The 19,635-nt window shown below is 46.9% G+C and overlaps 1 protein-coding gene across 2 annotated transcripts in view; it reads left to right on the top strand.

Moving 5' to 3' along the window:
• LOC115206400 (mediator of RNA polymerase II transcription subunit 13-like) overlaps window positions 1-19,096 on the top strand; it is a 33,569-nt gene extending 14,473 nt beyond the window's left edge. Inside the window, exons 9-30 of one of the 2 annotated variants that reach the window (XM_029773320.1) lie at window positions 935-1,630; window positions 1,790-2,006; window positions 2,366-2,396; window positions 2,547-2,668; window positions 4,358-4,445; window positions 4,560-4,768; window positions 9,918-10,117; window positions 10,216-11,108; window positions 11,268-11,435; window positions 12,285-12,508; window positions 12,616-12,811; window positions 13,012-13,390; window positions 13,656-13,872; window positions 14,026-14,217; window positions 14,521-14,744; window positions 14,841-14,983; window positions 16,680-16,838; window positions 16,974-17,159; window positions 17,342-17,487; window positions 17,589-17,753; window positions 17,958-18,058; window positions 18,197-19,096. In XM_029773320.1, the coding sequence (XP_029629180.1) occupies window positions 935-1,630; window positions 1,790-2,006; window positions 2,366-2,396; window positions 2,547-2,668; window positions 4,358-4,445; window positions 4,560-4,768; window positions 9,918-10,117; window positions 10,216-11,108; window positions 11,268-11,435; window positions 12,285-12,508; window positions 12,616-12,811; window positions 13,012-13,390; window positions 13,656-13,872; window positions 14,026-14,217; window positions 14,521-14,744; window positions 14,841-14,983; window positions 16,680-16,838; window positions 16,974-17,159; window positions 17,342-17,487; window positions 17,589-17,753; window positions 17,958-18,058; window positions 18,197-18,329 (5,089 nt within the window). In that variant the 3' untranslated portion in view covers window positions 18,330-19,096. Of the gene's footprint in view, window positions 1-934; window positions 1,631-1,789; window positions 2,007-2,365; window positions 2,397-2,546; window positions 2,669-4,354; window positions 4,446-4,559; window positions 4,769-9,917; window positions 10,118-10,215; window positions 11,109-11,267; window positions 11,436-12,284; window positions 12,509-12,615; window positions 12,812-13,011; window positions 13,391-13,655; window positions 13,873-14,025; window positions 14,218-14,520; window positions 14,745-14,840; window positions 14,984-16,679; window positions 16,839-16,973; window positions 17,160-17,341; window positions 17,488-17,588; window positions 17,754-17,957; window positions 18,059-18,196 lie in introns of both variants that reach the window. The other variant, XM_029773319.1, reaches the window with a different exon arrangement.
• The last annotated feature ends 539 nt before the right edge of the window (window positions 19,097-19,635 follow it).

Here is a 19,635-nt window from a genome sequence, read left to right as displayed (position 1 = left end):
CCAAAGTCCATTTGGTGTCACAAATCTCTCCAGTACTTTAAAAAATAATTTCCAGTGGTTTGCAGAAGAGGTCTTCCTTAATTGACCCCCCATAAACGTAACGGCCATATACTGCATGTTTTTGTTTCTAAGTGTCTGCGCAAGAGTGAAGGTTTCATTGAGTTGTGAGATAGTACCTTTGCACCTATAACACACTGGCTGAGGGAAGGCACTACTCCCAATATAAGTGAACCCCAAATCGATGTAGTTCTCATCGTATTTGCGCCTCTTCGACGTCCCTGTCTGTAAGGTGCTTTCCCGGGTAAGGGGCAAGTAGCTCTTCGGCTGCATCAGATTCACAACTGTCAGTGTCCATGCTAGCTGGGCTAACAACAAATGTAGAATTACTAATGCTAGCATTGGATGTGCTTGTGGAAGCAGAACAACTTGTCGTCGACAGGTGCAGGTGTCGTACTGCTGGTAGCAGTACTGCCAGTAGAGCTGGTATGTGTGTCTATGGATGCGGGCCTTACTTTTATTTTTTTAACCATTCATCCATTTTGGAGCAAACGGAATGAGCAGCAGCTACGTTTGGCTACATACGGACCGTTAGTAGAATTCCCGTGAGAGAGTAATGTTTAATGTGATTGGATGTTAATTATTTGACTTGGCTACCTGTATTTGACATTGTGGTGTTATTTCACTAGATTGTTTAATTTTATTTTTGGCAGTGAAACGAGGCTACGCAAGCGAGGGAAAAAACCTCACCCAAATGTATAGCCCCGTTGGAAAATATAAATGGACTGTTTGAAAATGTAAAAAAAAAATCACATTTTTATTTGGCGTACCACAGTTTGGGAATGCATGCTTTAGGGGATCTGATTTAATCACAGACACCTTGGAAGTGAACATTCAGTAAATTGCTATTCAAATAATTTGTCTCTTTTTACCACAGGCATAAAAACCAGAAGCAACGATCAGGCAGCACCTCAGGAAACCCCCCATCGGTGGGCCAGCCCTCACAGCCTCTGCCCAAACACAAGCTGGGCGAGAAGCTGGAGAAGGGGGAGAAGCAGCAGAAGAGACCCCAGACACCCTTCCACCACCGCAGCTATGTGTTTGAAGAGCAGGCCATGGAGCCCCAGAGGCTGTGTATGAGAACCCAGGATGAGGGCCCCTACCCCAGCCTGCACCACGTGGACACGGCCCCTTCCAAAGCTCCCATGTTGCACACCCACAGGCCCCTCCAAGACCTGGCCGGCTCCCCCCAGCCCCCTCCTCTCAGCCCCCACCCCTGCGAGCGCGGGGAGGAAGACCCTGGGGCCACGAAGAGCTCCTCCACGCCCATCCACCAACACTTCTACCCCCCCTCCTCCGAGCCCTGCCTGCTGCCCCAAAAGACCTCGTCTGACGAGCCCCACCTGGAGCCCCTGCCTCTGCCTTTCCCCCCTGCCTACCCTGATTCCCTGGAACCCACTGTCTATGTGGGATCAGCCATCAACCCCAATGAAGACTCGGCCCACAACCCCTGGAAGTACTTCAACCTGCCACGGAAGAAGACCTCAGACTTCTTCACACCACTGTTGCCTGTGGACAAACTACAGGATGACTCCGGGGAAGGAGGGCAGGAGAACATTGTCTCTGTCACAGAGTGAGTACACTACCCCTCCTCTCTTTCAACATGTAATGATAAACCTTATTATAAGCACCAAGGTGATGAGTGGCTATGATAGATATTTGGTTTCTCCCACTCTCTCTCTGTGTACCTCCACTTGGAGCTGATCATCTATGTAACATTGTCTCCTCTCAGATTGATGTCTGGCTCTGGAAGGCCTCTGAAGGTGTCTGAAGACCTGGTGAGGACCTACACCCAGAGGAGGAACAGCCACCTGGCGGCTGCCATGGCTGACGAGGACCAGGAGGAGGAGCCAGACCCCTACGCCTTCGTGGAGGGAGACGAGGAGTTCATTTTCACTGACAAGAAGGACAAACCTGGCTCGGACAGAGAGACCAGCAAGAGACACAAGGTGAGTATCAAACATGAGTTTCTAATAATTAATTCCATAGTTATCCATATACACTTTTCCTAATCTTAGCTAATGTGGTTGGATTTGTTAGTTCAGTGACATGTGAATACTATGCCTTTGCTTATGGGATGATGTAGCACAGTGGTTCCCAACCTTTTTTTCTTACTGTACCACCAACTGAATTTTGCTTTGCCCGTAGTACCCCTGAAGTACTCCCTCGTGCATTTTACCAGTAAGCTTATGGTCTCATGAGTCTTCTCAAGTACCCCCCAGGGGTCTTAGTACCCCTGGTTGGGAACCACTGATGTAGCAGATGCCAAGAGAATAACACGTTTTATGCTGGTGTTTGTTTCTCTTAGGGTGACGATGGCAGTGGGACCTCGGCAGATGGTGAGCATTTCCTTCTTGTTGAAGACTTTGTTTTAATCACTCCTGTAAAACTATAAAAGATTGGAATGTCAATAAAATCATCATCCAGAGTGGTTACTGAGGGGACTTCCTTTGTTGTCTGTCTTTCTCTCTCTGTGTGTGTGTGTGCAGATGGTCAGGGTGCAGCTGGTGGAAAGCCTGTACCCTCCACCAGCCTCATCCATGAGACAGACTTGGCTGTGTCAATCAACGACCTGGACAACCTCTTCAACTCAGACGAAGATGAGCTAGCGGTCAGTAGAGTATACAGTGCCTCCATAAAGTATTCATACCCTTTGACTTAATCCACATTTTGTTGTGCTACAGCCTGAATTCAAAATAGATTCAATACAAAGTCTCGCCCATCTACACACACTACCCCATACTGACAAAGTTAAAACATGTTTTTAGAGATTTTAGCAAATATATTGAAAATGAAATGCACTCCTTTGCTATGACAGTCCAAATTGAGCTCAGGCGCATCAAATTTCCTTTGATCATCCTTGATGTTACTACAACTTGATTGGAGTCCACCTATGGTTAATTCAGTTGATTTAGAAAGAAACACACCTGTCTATATAAGGTCCCACAGTTGACAGTGTATGTAAGAACCGATACTACACAATTAAGTTGAATCAACTGTCAGTAGATGTCTGAGAGAGAATTGTGATTAGGCAAGGGTATAAAATAATTTCTAGAGTGTTGAGAAATAGGAACTACCCAGACTCTGGATAGAGCTGGCTGTCTGACCAAACTGAGCAACCCGGCAAGAAGTACCTTGGTCAGGGAGGTGACCAAGAACCCAATGAACACTCTGACAGAACTACAAAGTTCCTTGGCTGAGATCGGAGAATCTGTCAGAAGGACATCGGTCGCTACAGTCTATACAGCCTTTCAGCAATCTGGGCTTTATGGGAGAGTGGCCAGACAGAAGTCACTCCTGAGGAAAAAGGCACATGACAGCACAACTGGAATTTGCAGAAAGGCATGTGAAAGACTGAGCATAAGGCAAAATATAATGTGGTCTGATGAAGCAAAACATTTACTATTTTGCCTGAATGCAAAGCGCTATGTCTGGAGAAAACCAAGCACTGCTCATCACCCATCTAACACCATCCCTACTGTGAAGCATGGTGGTGTCAGCATCATGCTATGGGGATGCTTTTCAGCGGCAGGGACTGGAGGACTAAGGATAGAGGGGGGGAATATGAATGGAGCCAAATACAGGTAAATCCTTGATAAGAACCTGCTTTATTGTGCAAACAACCTTAGACTGTGGCAAAGATTTACCTTCCAACGGGACAACGACTCCAAGCATACAGCCAAAGCAAGGCTGGATTGGCTTCAGAACAAGAATGTGAAAGTCCTTGAGTTGCCCAGCCAAAGCCCAGACTTGAATCTCATTGAAAATCTGTGGAATGACTTGAAGATTGCTGTCCACTGCTGCTCCCCATCTAACTTAACAGAGCTTGAGAAAATCTGCAAGGAAGAATGGGAGAAAATCCCCCAATCCAGACGTGCAAAGCGGATACAGGCATACCCATGACGACTCAAAGCTGTAATCACCGCCAAAGGTGCTTCTACAAAGTATTGACTCTGGGGTGTGAATCTTATTTAAATGAGATTTACAAAAAAATTTCAAAACATTTCTTCACTTTCATGGGGAATTGTGTGTAGATGGGTGGGAAAAATATTTTATCCATTTTTGAATTCGGGCTGTAACAACAATGTGGAATAAGTTAAGAGGTATGAATACTTACTGAAAGCACTGTAGTTCTCATCTACATGGGGGGGACATTGTTTGGGTTGCATATCCTTTTGTCTGTTTCCATATCTCCCGTTGATACTTTGCTAACAGAATATTGTGTAAAGTCTTAGAAAATATCTCTACATGTTTTGATCAAAGCCTGTTTAAAACATTCTGAATGTTCTGTCCCCAGCAGCCTGGATCCAGGAGAGCAGGAGTTCATGGAGACAAGTTTGGCAGTAAGGAACACAAAACATCAAATCTGGACCCTCTGTCCTGCATAAGTATGTTCCCTTTCTCCAATTCCTTCCCTAAAGTTCCTCTTTAGGTCATCACTGTATCATACATTAATTTACCAAACAATAGGGTGATTCCTCCGTTCACCTTCCTGTCCCCAGGCTCAGCTGACCTGCACAAGATGTTCCCCACCCCTCCCTCCCTGGAGCAGCACATCATGGGCTACTCCCCCATGAACACTGGGGGGAAGGACTACGGTGGCCTGGAGGCCGGGGTTGGCCTCACTCTGCTGGATGGGAGCCAGTTTAGCAGCCACTACAAGATGGAGGTGGAGGAAGGCTTCTGCAGCCCCAAGCCCTCTGAGATCAAGGTAATTTAAAGGCCCAATGCAGCCATTTTCATCTCGATATCAAATCTTTTCTGGGTGATAATTAAGTACCTTACTGTTATTGTTTTCAATTAGTGGTCAAAAATCTAATCAAATTTTGTTTGTCACATGCGCTGAATACAACAGCTGTAGACATTACAGTGAAATGCAGTTATCATCTATGGGCTAGGTGGGACGTGACCGTCCCACCTGCGGGACACACTATTCAACAGCCAGTGAAATAGCATGGAGCGAAATACAAAACAGCAAAAATCTCATAATTTTATTTTCTCAAACAATCAACTATTTTACACCATTTTAAAGATAAGAGACTCGTTAATCTAACCACATTGTCCGATTTCAAAAAGGCTTTACGGCGAAAGCATAAAATTAGATTATGTTAGGACATAAACTTCACAAGAAAATCCACACAGCCATTTTCCAAGCAAAGACATGCATCACAAAAAACAAAAGTACAGCTAAAATATTCACTAACCTTTGATCTTTATCAGATGGCACTCGTAGGACTTCATGTTATAAATACATGTATGTTTTGCTCGATAAAGTTCGTATTTATATCCAAAAACAGCATTTTACATTGGCACGTGATGTTCAGAAAATGTATTCACACCAAAACTTCAATTTACAAAAATACTCATCATAAACGTTGATAAAATTTACAACAGTTATTGAAAGAATTATAGATACACTACTCCTTGAAGCAACTGCTTTGTCAGATTTCAAAATAACTTTACGAGGAAAGCACATTGTTCAATATTCTGAGTACATAGCTCAGCCATCGACGCAAGCTATACAGCTACCCGCCAAGTTCTGGCATCAACAAAACTCTGAATTAGTATTATAAATATTCTCTTTGCGGATCTTTGTCAGAATGCACTCCGAGGACTCCTACTTCCACAAGAAATGTTAGTTTTGTTCGAAATACTCCATATTTATGTCCAAATACCTCCGTTTTGTTCGTGCGTTCAGATCACTATCCAAAGGCATAACGCGCGAGCGCAGTACCAGAGACAAAGTCAAATGGTTCCATTACCGTTCGTAGAAACATGTCAAACGTTGTTTACAATCAATCCTTAGGGTATTTTTAACATAAAACGTCAATAATATTCCAACCGGACAATAGCGTATTCATTCCAGGAGAAAAAGAATGAACGGTGCGCTCGCAGGATCGCGCATACCCAAGCCCTTTGTCCATAGGCAGTCCACTCATTGACTGAGCTACTATTCTCTGCCCAGTAACAGGAGAAGGATGAAAAACAATTCTAAAGGCTGTTGACAGCCAATGGAAGCCTTAGGAAGTGCAACGTGACCCCACAGACACTGTAGTTTCGATAGGGATTCAAAAGAATAACTACAATTCTCAGATTTCCCACTTCCTGGTTGGATTTTTCTCAGGTTTTTGCCTGCCATATGAGTTCTGTTATACTCAGACATCATTCAAACAGTTTTAGAAACTTCAGTGTGTTCTATCCAAATCTACTAATAATATGCAAATATTTGACTCTGGGCCCGAGTATTAGGCAGTTTACTCTGGGCACGCTTTTCATCCAAAATCGAAAATACTGCCCCCTATACCCTAAAAAGTTTTAAAAAATTACTAAAAAAGTAAGATAAAAATATCATAAATAAAGAGCAGCAGTAAATTAACAATAGCAGGGCTATATACAGTGGGTACCGGTACAAGGTCAATGTGCGGGGTACCAGTGTCGAGGTAATATGTACATGTAGAGTTATTAAAGTGACCATGCATAGATAATAACAGAGTAGCTGCAGTGTAGAAGATGGGGGGAGCAATGCAAATAGTCTTTGTGTCCATTTGATTAGATGTTCAGGAGTCTTATGGCTTGGGGGTAGAAGCTGTTTAGAAGACCCTTGGTTCCAAGACTTGGCGCTCCGGTACTGCTTGCTGTGCGGTAGCAGAGAGAACAGTCTATGGCTAAGGTGGCTGGAGTCTTTGACAATTTTTAGGTCCTTCCTCTGACACTGCCTGGTATAGAGGTCCTGGATGGCAGGAAGCTTGGCCCCAGTGGTGTACTGGGCCGTACGCACTACCCTCTGTAGTGCCTTGTGGTCGGAGGCTGAGCAGTTGCCATACCAGGCAGTGATGCAACCAGTCAGGATGCTCTCGATGGTGCAGCTGTAAAATCTTTTGAGGATCTGAGGGCCCATGCCACATCTTTTCAGTCTCCTGAGGGGGAATAGGTTTTGTCGTGCCCTCTTCACGACTGTCTTGGTGTGCTTGGACCATGTTAGTTTGTTGGTGATATGAGAACAAGTTGAGAACTTGAAGCTCTCAACCTGCTCCACTACAGCCCCGTCGATGAGAATGGGGGCATGCTCGGTCCTCCTTTTCCTGTCGTCCACAATCCTCTCCTTTTGTCTTGATCACATTGAGGGAGAGGTTGTTGTCCTTGCACCACACGGTCAGGTCTCTGGCCTCCCTATAGGCTGTCTCATCATTGTCGGTGATCAGGCCTACCACTGTTGTCATCGGCAAACCTAATGATGGTGTTGGAGTTGTGCCTGGCCATGCAGTCATGAGTGAACAGAAGGGGACTGAGCACGCACCCTTGAGGGGCCCCTGTGTTGAGGATCAGCGTGGCGGATATGTTGATGTCTACCCTTACCACCTGGGGGCGGCCCGTCAGGAAGTCCAGGATCCAGTTGCAGAGGGAGGTGTTTAGTTCCAGGGTCCTTAGCTTATTGATGAGCTTTGAGGGCACTATGGTGTTGAACACTGAGTTGTAGTCAATGAATAGCATTCTCACATAGGTGTTCCTTTTGTCCAGGTGGGAAAGGGCAGTGTGGAGTGCAGTAGAGATTGCATCATCTGTGGATCTTTTAGGGCGGGGTGCAAATTGGAGTGGGTCTAATGTTTCTGGGATAATGGTGTTGATGTGAGCCATGACCAGCCTTTCAAGGCACTTCATGGCTTCTAAGCAAAGAGCAATTTCTCAAGCAAGGATTTTGTTAGGATTGTCTGGGAGTGGTCAGAGTGTGGGGCCTAATTGGATGAGCATAATGGGAGGGATATGTAACCTGAAAAATAGCCTTTATTGGCAGAGGTTTGAAATGCTCTTTGTTATTGGTCTATTAACTTGATGTCGCCAGGCATGCCAAAACTTCATCCCACCAAAACGGGCAGAATTTCCAGGTGGTCTTTTCAAACAGCTCTTACATTGTCATTTTCACAGTATTATTTTAACCTCGTGTGGAAATATACTGCTCAAAAAAATAAAGGGAACACTTAAACAACACATCCTAGATCTGAATGAAAGAAATAATCTTATTAAATACTTTTTTCTTTACATAGTTGAATGTGCTGACGACAAAATCACACAAAAATAATCAATGGAAATCCAATTTATCAACCCATGGAGGTCTGGATTTGGAGTCACACTCAAAATTAAAGTGGAAAACCACACTACAGGCTCATCCAACTTTGATGTAATGTCCTTAAAACAAGTCAAAATGAGGCTCAGTAGTGTGTGTGGCCTCCACGTGCCTGTATGACCTCCCTACAACGCCTGGGCATGCTCCTGATGAGGTGGCGGATGGTCTCCTGAGGGATCTCCTCCCAGACCTGGACTAAAGCATCCCCCAACTCCTGGACAGTCTGTGGTGCAACGTGACATTGGTGGATGGAGCGAGACATGATGTCCCAGATGTGCTCAATTGGATTCAGGTCTGGGGAACGGGCGGGCCAGTCCATAGCATCAATGCCTTCCTCTTGCAGGAACTGCTGACACACTCCAGCCACATGAGGTCTAGCATTGTCTTGCATTAGGAGGAACCCAGGGCCAACCGCACCAGCATATGGTCTCACAAGGGGTCTGATGATCTCATCTCGGTACCTAATGGCAGTCAGGCTACCTCTGGCAAGCACATGGAGGGCTGTGCGGCCCCCCAAAGAAATGCCACCCCACACCATGACTGACCCACCGCCAAACCGGTCATACTGGAGGATGTTGCAGGCGGCAGAACGTTCTCCACGGCGTCTCCAGACTCTGTCACGTCTGTCATGTGCTCAGTGTGAACCTGTTGTCATCTGTGAAGAGCACAGGGCGCCAGTGGCGAATTTGCCAGTCTTGGTGTTCTCTGGCAAATGCCAAACGTCCTGCACGATGTTGGGCTGTAAGCACAACCCCCACCTGTGGACGTCGGGCCCTCATACTACCCTCATGGAGTCTGTTTCTGACCGTTTGAGCAGACACATGCACATTTGTGGCCTGCTGGAGGTCATTTTGCAGGGCTCTGGCAGTGCTTCTCCTGCTCCTCCTTGCACAAAGGCGGAGGTAGCGGTCCTGCTGCTGGGTTGTTGCCCTCCTACGGCCTCCTCCACGTCTCCTGATGTACTGGCCTGTCTCCTGGTAGCGCCTCCATGCTCTGGACACTACGCTGACAGACACAGCAAACCTTCTTGCCACAGCTCGCATTGCTGTGCCATCCTGGATGAGCTGCATTACCCGAGCCACTTGTGTGGGTTGTAGACTCCGTCTCTTGCTACCACTAGAGTGAAAGCACCGCCAGCATTCAAAAGTGACCAAAACATCAGCCAGGAAGCATAGGAACTGAGAAGTGGTCTCTGGTCCCCACCTGCAGAACCACTCCTTTATTGGGGGTGTCTTGCTAATTGCCTATAATTTCCACCTGTTGTCTATTCCATTTGCACAACAGCATGTGAAATTTATTGTCAGTGTTGCTTCCTAAGTGGACAGTTTGATTTCACAGCAGTGTGATTTGACTTGGAGTTACATTGTGTTTAAGTGTTTATTTTTTTGAGCAGTGTATTTCTTAAGCACAGTAAATTCTCATTTTTAACTGCACTGGGCCTTTAACTGGCCTTTGAACACTTCAGCCTAGTGTGGAAGTTCTACATTTTAGTCATTTAGCAGGTACTCTTATCCAGAATGACTTGCAGTTAAGGAAATGTTTCCCTTCGAGGTTATCCAAGCCGGTGCTTGTAGGAAAATACAAGTGCAAGGTTGTTTTTGTTAGGGGGGATAAGACTGACATGTCTTATTTAACACACTCTGTCTATTCATGCTGGTGTCTGCTTCAATACTTTTTCTTAGCTTAGACTTGAAGTGTTAGTGGCTTATTTTCCTTCTCTTCCCCCATATACTTCCAGGACTTCTCGTTTGTTTATAAGTCAGAGGCGTGCAAGGCATTCACGGGCTGCTCCATGTTTGCTCCGCTGAAGACGCTGCCCAGTCAGTGTATGATGCCCATCAAGATGCCAGAGGACTGTGTTTACACACCCAGCTGGAACATGGGCAAACTGGAGCTCATACCCCCCGTGCCAACCATGGGCCTCCTCACCAAAGACGGGTAACCAATCAGACTGGTCCACTTGAATTATGCAAGTCTCATATACCCAAATGTGTGTCAGGGATTTTAATGTGTGTGCTGTTGTCTCCTTATTTCAGTAACATCCCCAGTGTGGAGCCAGACTACCAGAGCTACACACCACAGACCCACACTCCCTTCATGTCCAACAGTGCCCCACCCAGCAACAGCGGCACGGGCATCCTGCCCTCCCCGGCCACACCCCGCTTCTCCGCCCCCACCCCACGCACTCCCCGTACCCCGCGCACCCCAAGAGGGCCTGCCAGTGTCCAGGGATCGCTCAAATACGACAACTCTGACCTCTACTCGCCCGCCTCCACCCCTTCCACCTGCCGACCTCTCAGCTCAGTGGAGCCAGCCACTGTGCCCTCCATCCCTGAGGCCCACAGCCTCTACGTCACCCTCATCCTCTCCGAGTCCGTCATGAACCTCTTCAAGGACTGTAACTTTGACAGCTGCTGTGTGTGCGTGTGCAACATGAACATCCGTGGCGCTGATGTGGGCGTGTATCTTAACGACAACGGCGAGGCCCAGTACCCCTGCACCTGTGGTTTCAGCGCCGTGGTCAACCGTCGCTACGGCAGCTCGGCTGGTCTCTTCTTGGAGGATGAGCTGGACGTGGTGGGGCGTGGCTCGGACGCCGGCCGGGACTCTGAGAGGCGTTTCCAGGAGCTGCGCGCTGCCTCCCTTCACAGGACCGGCAACCCCACAGAGAGGCCCCCAGACGAGCTCATCCTGTTACTGCAGGACCAGTGCACCAACCCATTCTCCCGCATGGCTGGGGTGGAGTACCCCAAGGCGTCGTCCTCGGGCCCCTCTCACTCTTCTCTACGGGTAGAGGAGAGGGACTGCTATAACGACTGCTACATGGCTCTGGAGCATGGCCGGCAGTTCATGGACAACATGTCAGGAGGCAAGGTGGACGAGGCGCTGGTTAAGAGCACGTGTCTACACAACTGGCCTAAACGCAAAGGTGAGTCTGCTCCTTCACTCATTGATAATGCACAAACCTGTTTCCCCTCCTACTCTTTACTTATTTTCCTCTCTCTTCCTACTCCTCTTATGTGAAACCCAGTGTTCTTGGTTAGATGTATGATTCTGAGCCTTCCCACCCTCTTGTTTCCCCCTCCAGCTGCAGAAGTGAGCAGGCTGTTCTCTCAGGACGTGCTGCGGGTGCTGCTCTCCCTCCAGCCTGTACTCCAGGATGCCATCCAGAAGAAAAGAAGCGTACGTTCCTGGGGCGTTCAGGGACCTCTCACCTGGCAGCAGTTTCACAAGATGGCTGGCAGGGGATCCTACGGTAAACACAAGGACTTTAAAAATCAAGCAATAATAATCCAGAAAGTTCCAGGGTTTTTTCTGGATCAAGAACAGGCTTAGGTGGTGGCCTGTCGGTGCGGCTGAATTGAATAGAATTCTTGCAATTCTATAAATGTCTCCATGGAGCTGAGAACTGAAAAAAATATATATGCACATTTCGTGCTATTCTACTCCACGTTTTGCCGTGGAGCTGAGAGAATTTTGCAGTTTAATGCAAATTTCCTTCAATTTTACATTTTGTCGTGGAGCTGACAACTTTTCCGTTAGAAATATTATTTCCTGCAGTCCATGAATTTTGACTTGCTAATGCTGTGTTCTTTTGCTTAAACATATTGACACAATCCATACTACTAAATTTAGTTCACCCTGATTGTCTAGCTTTTATTTTGGTGATTGTAGTTCTCAAATATAATATTATAAAAAAATATATAGGTCCATTATCTTTTCTACATACTTTATATCTGGTTTAAGTTTACACAAAGCATTTTCCAGCCCTGGTATCACATGCGCTCTAAATATGTAATGATCATATAGATTTATCAGGATTCTTATGGTCAGAAACAAGTGTTTGTAATGTGACAACCTACATTTATTTTTTTTTCACTTTTTTGTTGTTGTAATTTAGCAGACGCTCTGATCCAGAGCGACTTACAGGAGCAAATAGGTCTAAGTACCTTGCTCAAGGGCACATCATATATTTTTTCCACCCAGTCGATTCCAAACAGCGAACTTTTCAGTTACTGGCCCAGCGGTCCTATCCGCTAGGTTACCTGCCGCCCTCAACTCCTTCTGCAATGAGTCTGACTGTCCCGCTTCTCTGAACCATTAGGCACTGACGAGTCTCCAGAGCCCCTGCCCATCCCTACCTTCCTGGTGGGCTATGAGTATGACTTTGTGGTGCTGTCGCCCTTCGGCCTGCCTTACTGGGAAAAGCTGCTGCTGGACCCCTTCGGCTCTCACAGGGACGTGGGATATGTAGTCATCTGTCCTGAGAATGAGGCTCTGCTCCGTGGGGCTAAGAGCTTCTTCAAGGACCTTATGGCCGCGTACGAGGTAAGCAGACACACACACTCTCACGCACATAGACAACCTCGATAGTCTAATAAAACATAAATGTTTAAGAAAATTGGTACATTTACCCATGTTTTTCCTCTTTGCAGGCCTGTCGACTGGGTCAGCACAGACCAATCTGTAAGACTCACGCAGATGGAATATTACGGGTTGGTACAGCAGAGGGCAGGAACCGGGCAGAGCAGCCTCTCAGTGATTGGTTCCTCAAGATGGCCAGCAGCAATGGGAACAGCGAAGCCTTCAGCAAACTCAAACTGTACGCCCAAGTGTGCCGGCATGACCTGGGTACGTCTTCATTAGATTACCATCTTCTATTTCAGGAGATTGTACTGAATAAGAGATGGGATCTCTTTTGGGTTTATAATTTTTGATGTGGCTTGTACAAGAAGCAAATATTCAGATGTAATTTATTGGTTATTTTCTGAGTTGAGTTTAATATCTGACATTGGCTATCTTTTTCTTTACTTATTTGTTACACTCCTCAGCTCCATACCTGGCTGGACAGTCTCTGGACAGCTCTCTGTTGAACCAGCGTGGCCCCACTGTGGCCTCCCCCCAGTCCTCCTCCTCCCAGTCCCCCAGCTCCACCACCCCCTCCTCAGGTCCCCAGAGCGCCACCAGCAGCAGCACTGCCCAGCCTGCCAACACCAACAGCACCCCACCCTCCTCCACAGGCCCCCAGGCAATGGGAGGGATAGGGGGGGTAGGAATGCCATCGGCCAAGCCCAGCTCCTACACTCCATACGGGACATCAGGCCTGCAGGGCAGCGTCTCCCAGAATGGGCCCCAGTCGGGTGCTCAGACTGCAGGGGAGAATGGCCCCACTGCCAACCAGCCCCAGGCCAGCACCGAGCCCGTAGAGACGTATGTAACCCCACCATCTTGCATCCTCTGGTTTAGTCACTCAGTTTAAATGATTTTCTGTAGCACCACTTGTAGCCCTAAGTTTGTAATTGACTCGCACTTGGAATAGGCTGAATTACGACTGCAAAACCTTACCCATCTCTCCCATTTTTATGCACCAGACTTGTCTGGAAAATAACATTTGGCCTGCTAAATGTCTTTAATACTTAAAGCTAGTTGAGTATTGGCTGTTGGACCTTTGATGCCACTGCTGCTCTCTCTACAGCACATTAGAGAGAGACAAGGTGGGCGTCCCAACAGACGGAGAGTCCCACGCTGTGACGTTCCCCCCGTCCATTGTGGTTTACATCGTGGACCCCTTCAGCTACGAGGACGGGGAGAGGGACACCCACTCCAGTGTGTGGACGCTGGGTCTGCTGCGCTGCTATGTGGAGATGCTCCAGTTCCTGCCGCCTCACATCAGAAACTCGGTGTCTGTGCAGGTAATGGAGGATTTGACACATGTAGCCAGACTGCAGACCATTCGCATTTATGTTCAGCAGATTGGCTCTACAGACAAGTTATCTCAAACCCCTATGGGGGTTTGTTTGTTTAAAAAGGCTGTTTCTAACAATATGCTGTGTTGTGTTGGTCAGATCATTCCCTGTCAGTACCTGTTGCAGCCTGTGCGCATTGAGGAGCGCCATCTGTACGGTCAGCACCTCAAGTCCCTGGCCTTCTCGGTGTTCACCCAGTGCAGACGGCCCCTCCCCGGCAACACCAACATCAAGGCTCTGACGGGCTTCGGCCCAGGCCTGGCCATCGACATGGCACTGAGGAGCACAGAGGTAAACAACACACCACACATGGGAAACTGCACAACACACCACACATGGGAAACTGCACAAAACCTCACAAATATTATTCCTGTATTGATTTAGACTGCTGATCGGTTTTAGAAACTCACAATGTGAATGGTCTGTTTTAATATAACATCCTGGTCTTTGGCTAGTCCTTGCATATACCTTGATGATCCAAGAGACCACTGCTCTGTAGAATAAAGACAATGGCTTACTAAATACAGCTTGCTAAGTGAAACATAAGGAACCATTGGTCTGACCCATGACCTTTTGACTTTTACACCTGTGCAGAGGCCAGAATGTCTGCGTCTGTACACACCACCGTTCATCCTGGCGCCCATCAAGGACAAGCAGACAGAGCTGGGTGAGACGTTCGGCGAGGCCTCTCAGAAGTACAATGTGCTGTTTGTGGGCTACTGCCTGTCGCATGACCAGCGCTGGCTCCTAGCCTCCTGTACTGACCAATCAGGAGAGCTTCTGGAGACATGCATCATCAGCATCGACGTGCCTAACAGGTCAGTGACACACAACTTGCCAAATGGTAGACACTTGACATGCAAACAAATTCAATTCAGGAATCTTTCTCTTTTGTGACTGTGTCCTCTGTCCAGGGCTCGGAGGAAAAAGGGTTCAGCCAGACGACTGGGCCTGCAGAAGCTGTGGGAGTGGTGTCTAGGTTTGGTGCAGGTGACATCACTGCCCTGGAGGGTGGTGATTGGCCGCCTGGGCAGAATGGGCCACGGAGAGTTACGAGGTATGCCACACTTGTCCAAACTCCACCAGACGGGGGAGATATACACTGAACAAAAAATATAAGCGCAACATGTAAAGTGTTGGTCCCATGTTTCATGAGCTGAAATAAAATATCTCTGAAATTTTTGCACATGCATGCACAAAAAGCTTATTTCTCAATTTTTTTACACAAATTTGTTTGTCCCTGTTAGTGAGCATTTCTCCTTTGCCATGATAATCCATCCACCTGACAGGTGTGGCATATCAAGAACTGATTTAAACGGCATAATAATTACACAGGTGCACTTTTTTAAACTTTTTTTTCACCTTTATTGAACCTGGTAGGCCAGTTGAGAACAAGTTCTCATTTACAACTGCGACCTGGCCAAGATAAAGCAAAGCAGTACGACACAAACAACAGAGTTACACATGGGATAAGCAAACGTACAGTAAATAACACAATAGAAAAGTCTACAGTGTGTGCAAATGAGGTAAGATTTGGCTAGTCCTTGCATATACCTTGATGATCCAAGAGACCCCTGCTGGGGACAATAAAAGGCCACTCTAAAATGCTCAGTTTTGTCACACAACACAATGCCACAGATGTCTCAAGTTGAGGGAGTCTGCAATTGGCATGCTGACTGTAGGAATGTCCTCGAGTTGTTGCCAGAGAATTGAATGTTAATTTTTCTACCATAAGCTGCCTCGTTGTTTTCGAGAATTGGCAGTACATCCAGCCAGCCTCAGAACCGCAGACCACATGTAACCACGCCAGCCAAGGACCTCTACATCCTGCTTTTTCACCCGCGGCATCATCTGAGACCAACCATCCAGACAGCTGATAAAACTGGGTCTGCATAACCCAAAGAATTTCTGCACAAACTCAGAAAACATTTCAGGGAAGCTCATCTGATTGCTCTTCGTCCTCACCCGGGTCTTGACCGGACTACGTTGTAACCAACTTTAGTGGGCAAATGCTCACCTTCGATGACCACTGGCCCGCTTGAGAAGTGTGCTCTTCACAGATGAATCTCAGTTTGAACCGTACCGGGTAGATGGCAGACAGCGTGTATTGCGTCGTGTGGGCGAGTGGTTTGCTGATGTAAACTTTGTGAACAGAGTGCCCCATGGTGGGGTTATGGTATGGGCAGGCATAAGCTATGGACAACGAACACAATTGCATTTTATCGATTTATAATTTCAATGCACAGATAAACAGTGACAAGATCTTGAGGCCCGTTGTCGTGTCATTCATCTGCCACCATCACCTCATTGTTCAGCTTGATAACGCACGGCCCCATGTTCGCAAGTCTGTACACAATTCCTAGAAGCAGAAAATGTCCCAGTTCTTCCATGGCCTGCATAATCACCAGACATGTCACCCTTTGAGCATGTTTGGTATGCTCTGGATTTGACGTGTACAACATGTTCCAGTTCCCGCCAATATCCAGAAACTTCGCACAGGGGTTTTCTGATCCACGCCCCTACCTTTTTTTTTTTAAGGTATCTGTGACCAACAGATTCATATCTGTATTCCTAGTCATGTGCAATCAATAGATTAGGGCCCAATGAATTTATTTCAATTGACTGATTACCTCATATGAACTGTAACTCAGTAAAATCTTTGAAATTGTCACGTGTTGCATTTATATTTTTGTTCAATATATATATTGTTGTGCCCTGACTGACGACACCTTCTGTCTCCCTCTGTGTTCCAGACTGGAGTATTCTGCTGAGCAGAAGGAACCTGCAGTCTCTCAGCAAGCGCCTCAAGGAGACCTGCAGGATGTGTGGCATCTCTGCCGCAGACACTCCCAGCATCCTCAGCGCCTGCCTGGTCGCCATGGAGCCTCAGGGCTCCTTTGTCATCATGCCAGGTAAAAACCACCAAAAGTTGAACCTTGAGTGATGGCAGCACAATGCGGCCTTGCTTCCCCCGTCTGAGTCCACTGAGTTTCCTGAAATGTTTTTGTGATGTCTGTATCGTGTTAACCCTTCTCTCTGCTGTGTAGACTCTGTGTCGACTGGCTCAGTGTTCGGCCGCAGCACCACTCTGAACATGCAGACGTCCCAGCTGAGCACTCCTCAGGACACGTCCTGCACCCACATCCTGGTGTTCCCTACCTCAGCCATGGTGCAGGTGAACAACGGCACCACCGAACAGAACCTAGACATCGCCTTCAACCCCATAAACCCAGGTCAGTAACACACACACACACACACACACACACACTGTAGATGTTGAAGCATTTCTAGGCTCTGGCAGTAGTCTGGCTCTACACAGGGCGACGTTATCTTAAACAGGGAGCCAGAGCAGCTCTCTGTCTAAGCTACTGGGATATAGTCTTGAATGACTCTTTGTGTTTATTGCTCTCCATAGATGGTTCAGATGGGATGGGCATCTTTGACCTGTTTGATAACGACATGGTGGACCCTGACCTCATCAACATCCTGCCTAACTCCCCCACCACTTCCCCCGTTCACTCCCCGGGTGGACACTATCACCAGGGGGGAGACGGCAGCAAGGTAAGCCCCTCTGCCCCTCCACCTGCCAGCAGGAGTATGCTTACCTGACTACTGGTAAATGAAGGTTGAATAAGGATTGTTGGTGTCCCTGTGTGTTCCAGGGCCAAAGCACAGACCGTATGGAGTCCCATGAGGAGGCCCTGAACATCCTGCAGCAGCCTATGGCTCTGGGCTACTTCATCTCCACAGCCAAGGCTGGCCCCCTGCCTGACTGGTTCTGGTCAGCCTGCCCCCAGGCACAGAACCAGTGCCCACTGTTCCTCAAGGTACCTATCTACTGCTCCTCTGACAGTTAACCTGCTCGCAAAGGCTTTTGTTCTTCTCGGGTCCTAAAACTCAGCAGCACATTTATGCTTTACTTAAATGTGTACTTGATCAGGAGTCCTGTCATTTGAATGTTTCCCTTTTCTAATGTAACTGGTGTGATGTTCAGGTGTTCTTCTAGCTGACCTCTTGTCGTCCCTCCCCAGGCCTCCCTGCACCTCCACGTGTCCTCGGTCCAATCAGACGAGCTCCTCCACAGCAAACACTCCCACCCTCTGGACTCTAACCACACCTCAGATGTGCTCAGGTACACTGCTCAAATGGAATGGAAGCCATATGAAATAACAAATGGACAATACATTGATTTGATAGGCAGAAAAAAGGGGTGAATTGAATGTATATTTAGATATACCTTGTGATGTGATGTGCTCTCTGCCCCTGACAGGTTTGTGCTGGAGCAGTACAACGCCCTCTCCTGGCTGACGTGTGACCCTGCCACTCAGGACCGGCGCTCCTGTCTGCCTGTTCACTTTGTGGTGCTCAACCAGATGTACAACTTTATCATGAACATGCTCTGAACAAGAATATCAAGGGGGATCTATGGACTTCATCATGAAACAAATGGTAGGGGATTCCCTGGAGTGGATGGACCCTCAACACTTCAGGTTGGGGGCATGGCCATAAGGAATCTCCCCCCAGCCAGCTTCTCCACGGCAGCACTGGAGGTGTCCTAGCCTATCAATCAAATGCCAAGTGTCCATTTTGGATGATAAGGGACTTTTCATAAAGGAGAATAGTCTTTTTAATAATCTTAGATTTCAATCTTCTGATAACATTTTATCTTAATGAAATGCCTGCACACACACACATATATAATATTATTTATTGTAAGTTTTTAAATGTGTAATTTGTATTTCTTTATCTTTTATATATAAAAAAAAATCTAAAGGTTGTGTATTGCTATTTCACTTTTTAAAGGAATTGGTTTAAAATGTAAAGTAATTTTCTCAATTACAAAACCAAAACCCGCTCAAGTGAATTTGCTGTAGGCTGTTTTTAGAGTATTATTTTTTCAAAGGGTATTGCCCTGATGTACAGATTTAAGTAGGCTGGGCATTTATATCCCCTCCTTTTGAGTGGACATGATTTACAGCTCAGCCAAAGTGGCGGAGTCTGTTGCACAGTAATTCAATGCATTCAGATAAATGGGATATGAGGTACAGGTTGTCAGATTATATATTTTATATGACAGATTTAGAGAATTGTGTGTATATGTGTGTACATATATATGTGTGCCGCTACAGATGGTGCAGCTTCTGTTTTAGGAATAAAGTGCGTCTACCTATCCAATTGTTTTGTCTCTTATGGAAACATTGCAGTGTTGAGGAATGGAGCGATTTCTTCCGGCACAAAGTTCTAACCTTTGCTTGTTAAAATCTAACTCAAAATGCAAATGTTACCTCTCCTTGTTAGCCACACCCTCACTGCTGGGTGAGGGTTGGATTGGAACATTAATGAGATGTTGTTTTAGGGGTTGACAAGCCCATGGCTGGGGTCCAGATGGGTCCTTAATGGACCACAGGTTTAGGGTTACCCCCATTTAACCCCTACCCCAGCTAAATGGATTTGGCAGGTCTGTAAGAGTGGAATTGGCTAACTGAGGAGAACAGCTCATCCCAAAGCCTCATCCAATAACCCCCTTATGTTCAGTCTAATGGGATCCCATTGGAAGGGTTGTTAGTGGGCATTAGGGACAGTGTGCCAGAGCTGTCATTTTGAGGGCAAGTATACTTCAACACAACTATTCCAGTCACACTGAAATCATCTGGGGACCAAGCAATGCACAGTATGGACAAATGAAGTGTGTATTTATTGGAGTTTGGG

The sequence above is a fragment of the Salmo trutta genome, chromosome 13 (assembly GCF_901001165.1).
Source record: "Salmo trutta chromosome 13, fSalTru1.1, whole genome shotgun sequence".
NCBI lineage: Eukaryota > Metazoa > Chordata > Actinopteri > Salmoniformes > Salmonidae > Salmo > Salmo trutta.
This window is presented reverse-complemented; position numbering and strand designations above follow the sequence as displayed.